The sequence below is a fragment of the Castanea sativa genome, chromosome 10 (genome assembly GCF_040712315.1).
Source record: "Castanea sativa cultivar Marrone di Chiusa Pesio chromosome 10, ASM4071231v1".
NCBI classification, from domain to species: domain Eukaryota; kingdom Viridiplantae; phylum Streptophyta; class Magnoliopsida; order Fagales; family Fagaceae; genus Castanea; species Castanea sativa.
The window spans coordinates 38,159,297-38,171,179 of NC_134022.1; the positions used below are offsets into that span (position 1 = coordinate 38,159,297).

The 11,883-nt window shown below is 36.6% G+C and overlaps 1 protein-coding gene across 2 annotated transcripts; it reads left to right on the forward strand.

Moving 5' to 3' along the window:
- The first annotated feature begins 1,457 nt into the window (after window positions 1-1,457).
- On the forward strand, window positions 1,458-7,668 carry LOC142613025 (putative transcriptional regulatory protein At2g25830). 2 transcript variants are annotated; one of them, XM_075785204.1, is made up of 7 exons: window positions 1,458-1,767; window positions 1,856-2,031; window positions 2,384-2,445; window positions 2,730-2,886; window positions 3,043-3,311; window positions 6,436-6,556; window positions 7,053-7,668. In XM_075785204.1, the coding sequence occupies exons 1-7, from the start codon at window positions 1,668-1,670 to the stop codon at window positions 7,143-7,145; spliced, it is 978 nt and encodes a 325-aa protein (XP_075641319.1). In that variant the 5' UTR covers window positions 1,458-1,667; the 3' UTR covers window positions 7,146-7,668. The 2 variants fall into 2 exon arrangements, with proteins under 2 accessions (XP_075641319.1, XP_075641318.1); XM_075785203.1 differs by having other exon boundaries at window positions 3,043-3,320; window positions 7,053-7,667.
- The last annotated feature ends 4,215 nt before the right edge of the window (window positions 7,669-11,883 follow it).

Consider the following 11,883-nt stretch of genomic DNA (forward strand, 5'->3'; position numbering starts at 1 on the left):
TAAACATGAAGAACATACACCCAGAAAACTAATACAAATCAAATCAAGCAATACCATCAAAGTATAAATCGCAGATCTATCAAAATACAACCCCAAAACCCAAGTCAAAATGCAAACATCAACACACCCACACACATTCAAACACACGGATCCATCAGTAACCATGCCTCAAATCCCATTTTTCAAACCCCAACAACCAAAAGAAACCTAATCTCTAAATCAAATAAATGGAGCAAAGCAACTGTGATGTCCATCTCCTTTGCCCTCATCACCTGAATGTGCCACATTCATAAACGCTCTGTCCCTAAATCACATTTCCTACTTCAAAGACATCAAAAGAGAAATGGAGAAGAAAACTTTGGCAAGTGTATGCTCGGTCAGTGTCAATGGCACCCTAAAATGACTTATTGGCCGAGTGCCGAATTTTTGCATTGAAAAAGAGCAAGCGGCAAAACAATAAATTGTTATAGTTCATCGCTCTTCTTCTGGACCAAATATTTTTCAGGAAAATGAGGAAGTGATTGAACACTATCAATGCTGGGGTTGGAAAATTTTTACTAGAGATAGGAGATGAAGATAAAACGGTTAGAATTGATTACAAAAATTTCATCACAGTTCAAGATACGAGTCGAACTGATATTGGTGTTGCTAAGGTTGGCGATCGGTTTGTGTGCTTGGATTGTTGTTTTTTATTTGCTGACCTGTCATGGTTCAATTTGGGTTTAAAGGGTTGGTCAGGTCATGGTGTTTCATGGCTGGGTTTTTCATGGTGCTTTCTTGGCTGGGTTTCTTTTCTATTTGAGTTCTTTTCTTTATCTGTGCTTGTTTCCATGTGCTTGGCTTCATTTGGTTTTTTGTTTTGATTTTTCATTTGAATACCCAGAAAATAGATCAAAACAAAAATCCTAGATGCTACAATGCAGTTTGAGGTGTTGCAATCTGCTTTATTTATTGAGTACATACTTATTGAGGTGTTGCATGGTATTACTTGATTTGATTTGTATTGGTTTGTTGGGTATATGTTCTTCATGTGAGCAATGTTTTGATCTGTTTGGGCTTTTGTTTTTGACATATTATGTGTTAGAGTAACGGTTGAAGGGGAGGTGGGTTACAGATCAGTAACGAAGGAAATCACAGGTAGGTAAAGTGTCAAAATTGAAACCACAGGTAGACAAGTCAAATTAGAGGTAAACCACAAGTGAATAAAGTGTAATTATCCCATTTTTTTAATAAGATGAAAGTATATTTTTTTAGTTAAGTAATCACATGACTGAATTTTAAGTGAAAAATAAAAAAACAATACCTAAAGTACAATGCATCAATTAAGGTAACATTTTTTTTGGGACACATTTAGCATAAAATTACTAAAAATTATATTTTTGCTAGCAAAAACTACAAGATACCAAATAGAAAAGACTCATTTTGACAAAGTGATGGACTGAATTGCCAAAGAATAATTAAAAAAAAGAAAAGAAAGGGGTACCATACAGAGGTTACGGGTCACATCCATGGACTCCATGTAGTGATAATATGCAAAAGTCTCCGATTAGCGAAGAACACCTGAACAAGGCACTTACGTAGCACACACTACTGGCAGTGGCACTGCAATTTACTCTTTAGATTAGTCCACTGCACTAATCCAATAAAAAATCAAACAGCAAAAGCGAATGGGCTCGTCGTCAATGAGAGCATTTGGATCAATTCTTCACAGATTCTCTAATGGGTTTTCCTCCAAATGCCCCATTCCCATTCCCTTTGCTGTCAAAAGTAATTCTTTCTCAATTCACTCATTCTCACTTTTTTTTTTTTTGATAATCTTTGTGGGGAACTCATATCATATCACCTTATGATTCAGGAAACTGTTTGCTAGGCAGAAAGTTATCATCTTTATCAACAATATCAACGTATACGTCGTTGTTTTTGTATGAAAACAAGTGCATTGATAAGAATAATGTTCTTCAAGTGAGAAAGTTATGGACTTTCTCTCCTCTCTGTATGGGCAGGCGTTCCAGCAAAATCGCTGGCAGAAAGGTTCTCTCTCTCCCTCCCTCTCTCTCTCTCTCTCAGTTTTTTGTTGTTGTGAATTATTAGTTTGGGGACTGATTATAGTGGTGTTTTGCTTGTTTGTGCTCACTGACTCAATGACCTGTTCGGTAAAGTTTTGTCTATGATTTCCAATTTTATGTGTTTGATGAAATGCCTAATAGAAGTTAGGTGTTTTACTTCTATCCTAATATGGATGTGATTTGTTTGGAACCATTCTTTTACGTGAACACCATGTGTTTGATGCAATGTTCGTATCAATCGTCATGAGTCTGGAAAAGTTGGGAAGACATTTTTGTGGCCTTCTACTTCAGGTTTCTAAATGTGACAGTAAATGCAGGGGGCACAAGATGCAAAGAAGGCAAAGCTGTATTCGAGGATCGGGAAGGAAGTCGTATCTGCGTGAGTTGGTTACTCTCTATTTGACTCTTTCTTGGATTGACATGCTGAAACTGCTAAAATAAATAAATAAATAAACATAAGAAAAGTATATAGAGCACTGCTCTTACCAATTACCAGTACCACAAATTTCTTTAGAGTGGGTTCTGCTTGGTAGTAATTTCTAGTTTTGAGTGATATTAGGAAGAAAGTGCCAGGAATTTTTTACCTGCCATTATATACTTTAGATGTACATTAAATTATTTATTGATTTTTTATGGGTCATACTTAAAATATGCATTGAGCAGTTTTAAGAAAGGGGGTCCAAGTCCTATATCTAATATGACTTTGGCTGCTGTACTTGAGAAAGCGAAGGAGCTTGATGTACCAAAGGAAATTCTGGACCGCAACATCAAGAGAGCATCTGAGAAGGGACAAGAAGCTTACATTGAGAAAATCTATGAGGTTGGTGTGTGTATATATAATTTTTTATATTGGGGATACTATGATTTTTAACTATTGAGGGTAAGTTTGGTTTGGATTTTTCTCTATTATTTTACTTGATGTTGACACATTGGGAAGTTTTTAAGCTCTTAAAAAGATCAAATTTATTATTTTCAGGTATATGGTTATGGTGGAGCTAGTATGGTAGTTGAGGTGTCAACTGATAAGATTAATCGCTCTGTGGCAAAAATTAGAGAGGTAGTGAAGGACTATGGGGGAAAGATGGCAGATTCAGGATCTGTAATGTTCAAGTTCAGACGTGTCCGGGTCGTAAATTTAAAGGTCACAGATGTTGACAAAGATCAGCTTCTTGTCATTGCATTAGATGCTGGTCCTGAGGATGTTATTGAACCTCCAGTGTATGAAGATGAAACTGAAGAAGATAGGTTGGAAATGTAATATTCCACTTTTTCTCTGTAGAGATTATGTCTCTGATCTTATTTTAAATGCCTAAAACTCTAGTTTTTATGACCTTGTTGTCAATATAAAACTCTGCTAGATGTGCTGACAGTCTTTTTCTTCAATTACTTTTTTTTTTTTTTAATGTTCTAATGGTAGAGGGAAGGGTATTAGATTCTGACAAGAGTAGAGCATTAGAGTTGGCATGTGCAAAAAAGTTAAGTTAGACAGAAATACCTCTTATGAGCAATGTTATAGTTGTGCATGTATCACAACATCAACACTGATCATCTTTCATTAAAGAAAAGGTAAGTGATTTATTCCATTGAGGTTTTACCCGGAATATTAAACATTAGCAGGGTGTAAATGAATCAATTTGTAATTGTTAGTATAAAATAATGATTTGTGTGAATTAAGCCAACCTCCATAGGGATTTTTGGAAATGTTAGGGATCACGACCTATTTTTAGAAATGATACTATAGCACTGAGCCTACTTGTTTTACTTTCTATTTCCCTGATTTTCCTTATCATCTAACCTGCCTGATTAATAACCATTATTTAAGGTGAATTGGAATTTTCTTATGTATTTGCTTAAGCAGTGTGGCTTTTCTAAAAAATGGAGAAGGTGGATTATGTGGTGTATATCAACTGTCAAATTTTCTATTCTAATCAATGGTACTCCAATTGATTTTTTTTGGAAGCACAAGGGGTGTTTGTCAAGGGGACCCATTATCTCCGCTCCTTTTTGATATTGTCATGGAGGCTTTGAGTCGTATGTTGGATGCGGCTGCTATGTTGGGACAGTTTTTGGGCTTCTCAGTGGGTAATTCAGCTAGTAAGTTGCTAACGGTGTCCCATCTCTTATTTGCAGATGATACACTTATTTTTTGCGATGTTGACCCACATCATTTAGCTGCTTTACGTGGAATTCTGGCCAGATTTGAAGTGGTATTAGGGTTAAAAATTAACTTACTGAAGTTAGAATTGGTACCAATTGGTAATGTGCCTAATATGGATGAATTAGTGGAGATTTTGGGTTGTTAGCAGTCTTCACTTCCATTGAAATATTTGGGCCTTCCATTGGGTGCCTCCCATATAGAGGAGACAATTTGGAACCCTGTTTTGGACAAGATGAAGCAGCGTCTAGCTGGGTGGAAAAGATTGTATTAATCTAAGGGGGGCAAAGTAACTGTTATTAAAAGTACTTTGTCCAATTTACCTACTTATTTTCTTTCTCTCCTTTCTATTCCAATAAAGGTGGCAAATCGTATGGAGAAATTACAGAGAGACTTTCTTTGGAGTGGTATTGATGCTCCTAAGGTTCCTCTGGTGGAATGGGCTAAGGTTTGTATGCCGATGCAGAAGGGTGGTTTAGGGATTTGACGACTGAGAAGATTTAATTATGCTTTGTTAGGCAAATGGTTGTGGAGATATGGAATGGAGAGAGATGCCCTTTGGAGGAAGATCATTGAGGCTAAATATGGGGATGAAGGGGGTGGTTGGTGTACCAAACCGGTGTTAGGGACCTATGGTGTTAGTGTGTGGAAATCCATTAGAAAAGGCTGGCTGGACTTTTCTAAATTTCTTCGGTTTGATGTGGGTGATGGTACTAGGATAAAGTTTTGGGAGGATGTATGGTGTAGGGATTGTTCCCTTAAGTAATCATTTCCAGAATTGTATAGTATTAGTCGGGCAGGGGAGTTTTTGGTGTCAGAGGTGATGTGTTTCTCCAATAGGAGGCTTCATTGGGACATTCAGTTCTGTCGTTCACCACAAGATTGGGAGTCATTTGATTGTTTTTGGGCTATGCTTTATTCCACGAATGTGCGGGGTGTTGGTGACGACAAACTTTGCTGGAAGCTAGCAATGAGGAGAGGTTTTGAGGTTCGAGGCTTCTACCACTCGTTATCTCCTTCTTCTATCATTGATTTTCCTTGGAAAATGGTGTGGCAATCCAAGGTTCCTCCTAGAGTAGCGTTCTTTTCTTGGACTGCTGCCTTAGGTAAGATCTTAACTACGGATAATCTATGGAAGAGGCATATTGCAGTGTTAGAGTGGTGCTTTATGTGTAAAAGGTGTGGAGAATCAGTGGATCATCTTCTTCTTCATTGTCTTATAGCATATGAGTTGTGGTCTATGGTTTTTTGTTTGTTTGGTATACATTGGGTTATGCTGTATAAAGTTAGTGAGGAATTAGCTTCTTGGTTGGGGAAAATATAGGTTTATAGAGGTTTATTACGTATATAAATTACAAACAGGTGTAAACTATCCTTGAAAATAGGAAGTAAATCCTAATATTTCCCTAAACCTTGACGGAGGTTAGTGTAATTTAACTTTTGGAGTGGACCTTCTTGTTAAAAATATGCAACTTGGTTTACCAATATGATGAAATCTCTCATCATTGCTCTAAATCAACTAAAAGCTTAGTTTTTTAGTTTCCACAAGTATGTTTTCTGTATCTCACATATGTTTCGTTACTTTCAATGGAAATGATAACTAGCTAGTGTTATTGGATGGGTTGGCACAACTGCGATCTTTCAGTCAGCATGATATGCTATCTAAGCAGCTGTAATATCTGAAGAATGAGACATTGGGAACCCTTCTGTTTTTTGAGAAGGGGAGTTTTAAAAAATAATCATGTTAGCTGGAGAAAATATCAAATTTCTTGTGCTGTGAGCTGTACCCTGAGTTTGAAGCCCAGAATCTTTCTCTGCTTGATGGAAGTGTGTATTTGGTGTTGGAAGGGGCATGTCTGCTTGCGGGGTAGTGATTCTAGTGAAATTAACTTATGCGTATTCTTTTTCTTAGCTGTTGATATTAGGTTTAGTTGTCGTATTACCACCCTATATTCTCTTAATTTTCAACTTTTGCATATTTGCTTGATTTCTGACTGTTGTGATAGAATTTATGTAGGTAATATAAGTATTGTATTCAATTTTTCAAACCTAGTGGGTTTTGAACCTATGACCTCACTCTTCAGCTAAGATTTGTAAGGGGAGGATATTCTGATTACATTAGAGCTCATTGGCAATATATACATTTTTTTTCCTCATTATAAACTATACAACTTTCTCTACGAAGTTCTAATACTTTGTTGCTTTTTCTTGAAGCCAAAATAAAATTGTAAGTTCATCAGATAACTATACAGCAATATTGTCAAAACTACGTGAGGAAGGAATAAAGTTTGAGCCTGATAATGGTTCTGAGCTGCTTCCATTAACCGCTATAGCGGTATGTCTCTCTTGTACACTATGGTTTTGTTGATACTTTGTATAGTACAAAATCTTTGTCCTCAACAGCAAAGGAAAATAGTTAGCTATAATTTCTTAGTTTGGCCTTTTTCCTGAGAATAGGCTACCGCTGAATATTTTGTTGTGCGTTTGGATGGGTTTTTTTTTTGGTTGAAATTTTTATTCGCTTATTTGTAGAAAGTTGGCAAAAGCGCATTTGTAGCTAAAAAAAGCTGTAAATAAGCAAAAATAAGCCAAAAAGTAATCCAAAGATTCCAAACTCATAGTTGGCATTTGGATTCCCCGCTCGTCTTTCTTTCCAATATTTCATTCTCCATTTGCAATGTGCTAAGCCCTTTGGTTTATACACCATCTTTATAATGTGGTGAATCAATTTGTTGCTTTGTTTTTTGGTTTGTAATGACTCCAATTATCTCCTATAATTTTCCTATTTCATATGTTTAAAGTAATGACTACAATAAGTTGTTGGGTTTTAGGTAGATGATGAGGCTATGGACTTGAACAAAGAACTTATGAGCAAGTTACTTGAACTTGATGATGTTGATGCCGTTTATACGGACCAGCTGTGATTATATTTTACGTCTCTAGTTGCCATCTCAACAATGGAGATTTTGTTGCTGTTGGGCAATAGTTGGTACATCGGGTTCGTGTATAAAGTACGGTGATTGACTGGTCTTCTTACTTGATGGATAAAGATACCTTGCTGATATGAGCAGGTCCTTGTTTTGGGGGCATTGCTGTGGATGACAGGGGATGGTTGGGGAGACGAGCTTGATGCTTTGCTGCTTATATTATTATGCTTTCACAAGCGGAGAATTTCTGTGACAGCTTGGCTATTAGTTATTACTTCTGGAAGGACAGGGAATACTAAAAATACTATTTCTTTTTTGGTAGGTAAAGTGTTTATTTGTTTCTGAAGGATAAATCATAAAATTCTTTTCCTCCAATAAAAGTACAAGGATTAATTCTTGATGTCCATTGGCCAAGTGGTTCAACGCTTAGATAGGATCCTCTTAAACAACAAATTGTGTTGTCCATGCCAATAGGAATTTGTAGTTTTATCTGTACTATTTGTTGCTAAAGATTATAAGAGCATTCTCATCAAAGGTGTTAAAAATGCTAAATGTTATTTTTTAACATTTTTAACACCTCAAATCATAAAAACATGACTACATTAAAGATACTAAATGCTAAATAATTTAGCATTAAGCTACAGTGAGCTGTCATTGATAACAACTCACTATAGCTTGATTGTAAATTTTTTATTTTATTTTTTATTCCTCATTGGTCTGATCTTTCCCACTATTCTCTTATTTCTTTTTCTCTCACAAGTCTCTTCTCTTTTTTCTTCTTTCTTTTGTCTCTCACTGGTCTTACTTCTTCTCTCTTTTCTTCTTTCACCGGCATCAACTGAAAAATCACGGTGGTAGTGGTGGTGTTGAGTTTTTATTTTTTATTTATTTATTTTTTGTAGAGGTAACTTGTGATTCTAATGGTGGTTGTCACGGTGGTGATATGAGTATGATTTGGTGGTGATGTGGGTCTGATTTGGTGGGGCTCGGTGCTAGTGGGTCTTGGTTGTTTTGTATTGGTGGTGCCTCGACAACGGTTTTGATGGGTCTCAGTGGTGTTGTTGATGGGTTTGGTGGCACAGTGGTTTGTTGATGAGTCTTGGTTGCTCGGTTGATGGGTTGCTCGATGGGTCTCAGTGGTGTTTCTCAGCGAAAGTGGGTGGCTTAGCTCGTGGGTCTTGCAATGGGTTCGGGTTTGTGATTTTGGTAGGTTGTTTTTCTTTATCTTTTTCTAGTTGTTGGTGGTTATGAGGTTGTGGGTTTGAGTTTGTGATTTTGGTGGGTTGTTTCTCTTTTTTAGCTTCTTGGTGGTGATGAGGTTGTGGGTTTAGGTTTTGTGATTTTGGTGGTTGGGGATTGTGGTGGCTGCCAAATTGTGGTTTTTTTTGTTGTTTGCTTTTGGTGGTGGTGGCTAGTAGTGTCTAGCTGTGAGTGTGGCTATGGCTGTGGGTGTGGTTTGTTTGGATTGAGAAGAAAGTTGTGGGTTTTTTTGGAGAAAGAGAGAGACACAGATAAGAATAGAGAGAGAAAGAAATATAGTGAGAGAATAAAAATAATAATATTTAAATGAAGTTGTAAAAACAATAGAACCTTTGATGTTTGGTATATTGTAAAATGAGGTGATAGAGCAACCGCATCAGTCCGGCTAAATTTTTCCGTCTGTTTTACACTAAGAACCTACTTTTTCTATTTTATACTACCACTTTTCCAAAACATCCACATTGGTTTATCTATTTTATAATTTATTCTTTTTAAATAATAATATCTTTTTAATTTTTAATTACTATTCTTTTGTCCCTGTCTCTTTATCTTTTCTTTCTACTTATCTCTTTATCTTTATCTTTTATCATTGACCTTATCTCTCTCAGACCACTCTCCGCTTCTTCTTCTTCCTTTCACGTGTCAAATCACCTCCCCTCCACAAGTAGATTCTTCTTCTTTTTATTCTTTCTCTCAAAGTCAGATCAGCTCTCCACCACAAACTCCACAAAAATAAAAACCCACAAGCATCAATCTGTCGACCCACACGCGCTGACTCTGTCGTGGGTCTCGCAGTGGGTTCGGGTTTGTGATTTTGGTAGGTTGTTTTTCTTCTTCTTTTTCCAGTTGCAGGTGGCGATGAGGTTGTAGGTTTGGGTTTGTGATTTATGTGGGTTGTTTCTCTTTTTCTGCTTGTTGGTGGTGATGAGGTTGTGAGTTTGGGTTTTGTGATTTTGGTGGTTGGGGATTGTGGTGGCTATCGGCTTGTGGTTTTTTTTTTTTTGTTTTGGTGGTGGTGGTGGTTGGCAGTGGCTAGTTGTGGTTGTGGTTTGCTTGGATTGAGAAGAAAGTGGTGGGTTTCATCAGAGAAAGAGAGAGACACAAATAAGAATAGAGAGAGAACGAAATATAGTGAGAGAATCAAAATAATAATATTTAAATGAAGTTGTAAAAAAAAAAAAAAAAAGAACCTTTGATGTTTGGTATATTGTAGAATGAGGTACTAGAGCAACCGCATCTGTTCGGCTAAATTTTTCCGTCTATTTTACACTAAAAACTTACTTTTTCTATTTTATACTACCACTTTTTCAAAACACACAAATTAGTTCATCTATTTTACAATCTATTCTATTTAAATAATAATATCTTTTTAATTTTTTATTATTATTCTTTTGTCCCTATCTCTTTATCTTTTCTTTCTACTTATCTCTTTATCTTTATCTTTTATCATTGACCTTATCTCTCTCAGACCACTCTCCGCTTCTTCTTCTTCCTTTCAAAACTACTTCTTCCTTTCATGTGTCAAATCACTTCCCCTCTACAAGTAGCTTCTCCTTCTTCTTCTTATTCTTTCTCTTACAGTCAGATCAGCTCTCCACCACAAGCACATCTCCATCACAAGTATCACAAAAATCAAAACCCACAAGCACCAATCTTTGTCGATCCACACTCACTAACTCTGTCGACCCACAAGTACCGATCTTTGTCGCTAGCATCAATCCACAAGCATCAAAACCCGTTATCATCGACCCACAAGCACCCATCTCTGCCGCTGGCACCGATTCACAAGCATGCAAACCCATTTCCATCAACCCCCATCAACCTACAAACTTTGATCTCTGCCACCAGCATTGACCCACCGATCCACAAGCGGCTAACACCAGTACCAATCTCTCTCTCTCTCTCTCTCTCTCTGTCTTTCTCTCTCCGTTGGTTTGTCTGTGCGGGTGTGTTTTTGTATCTCTGTGTTGATTTGTCTGTGTGGATGTGTTTGTGTGAGTGTGTTTGTGTGTACCTGAGGAAAAAGAAGATGAGGAGAGAAATTTGAGACTGAGTTTGTTTAACACATGAAAAAGAGAGAGAAAAAAATGTGTGAAATTGTGAAATTAATAAAATAATTGAAAGTTCAATTAGCATATAAAACACCAATGAATATTTAGACCTCTAATATTAAAATTACTAACACAAGCTTATACACAAACAACATATGTGGGGAATGATGAATATAAGCTAAACCCAGATTGGTAACATACTCTAAACCAAAATTAATCACAAACACATCAGTAATTAAAAGGTATAGAGTAAGAGAAGAGAGATACAAACACAAAGATAACACGGTGATGTGTTATCGAAGAGGAAACCGAAGTACTCGGCGAAAAATCTCTTTACCGCCTTCCAAGCGGTCAAATAATCCACTAGAGAATAAAGTTGGGATACGTGAATAGTAATAGATCCTCCAAGCCTAATCTACCCGATGCACCTAAGCCCTCCAAGCTTCTTGCTCCAACAGAGTAATGCCAAACCTTGTCTTCTTTAGTTTACCGGATCTTGCAATAAGCCCATTGCATCAACCAAACGAATTGTTCCTCTCTGAACTACTTTCCAAGCACCAAAATACCTCCTCACTAATATGGGCATGGTGAGATAAGGATTTGACAAATGAACCTCTCAAGGATGTGTCAATGGAGAGGGTAAGAGTAGAGGAATTTGGAGAATCAAATAACAAAGATTGTAGATGAGTCAATCTTGTTTTTCTCTAGGGTCATATCTCTCTCAATATTCTCTCTAGAAGCTCTTTACATTTCGTGGGTATAAGGGTATTTATAGTAGGGTATATGAGGAATGTGAAAAGACATTTTTCATCCAAATAGGGTATTCTGGCGATTCGGCCTTGTGACTGGAACTAGTCGTGAGTCTGAGTTGCGGGTTAACTGCTAGGCTAGACTGTACTTTTTGTCATGTAGTGTTTCAGCTGTCGTGACCCTTCAGCTCCCTGCACGCTTCACACGTATGCCACTTTGGCAACTTGCCAGTTGTGAGTCAGCCGCGAGATCCAGTCATGAGACTCCTTTGAGTGTACATATCTTGAGTTTTCTTCACACTCTCACACACACTTACATAATTCCCACCTAAATACATAATATCTACTTGCTAAATTACAAGCAAATTTGGCACAGAATAAAGTTAACACATAATTGAATAAATTCAACTTTACAATAATAATATGTACAATTACAGTAACTGTGTATATATATGTATGGTTACTGTAGCAAATGTGTAAATATACACAATTTTAAAAGAACTGATGTGGGAAGTTTTGTAACTTAAATGTGTAAAATTCATCTATTTTTTATTAATCAAGAGTATACAAGATCTAATGCAGATGCTCTTAAAATTATTAAAGTAGTGTTTAAAAATGTTAAATACTAAAAAATTTTAACTCTCTCTGTGGGAATGCTTTAATACAGTGCAAAAA

Coding starts and splice junctions, on each gene's coding strand:
- LOC142613025 (XM_075785203.1), top strand. CDS start 1,668: ATGGGCTCGTCGTCAATGAGAGCATTTGGATCAATTCTTCACAGATTC. Junction 1,768..1,855: donor CATTCCCTTTGCTGTCAAAA/GTAATTCTTTCT, acceptor CTTATGATTCAG/GAAACTGTTTGCTAGGCAGA. Junction 2,887..3,042: donor ACATTGAGAAAATCTATGAG/GTTGGTGTGTGT, acceptor TATTATTTTCAG/GTATATGGTTATGGTGGAGC.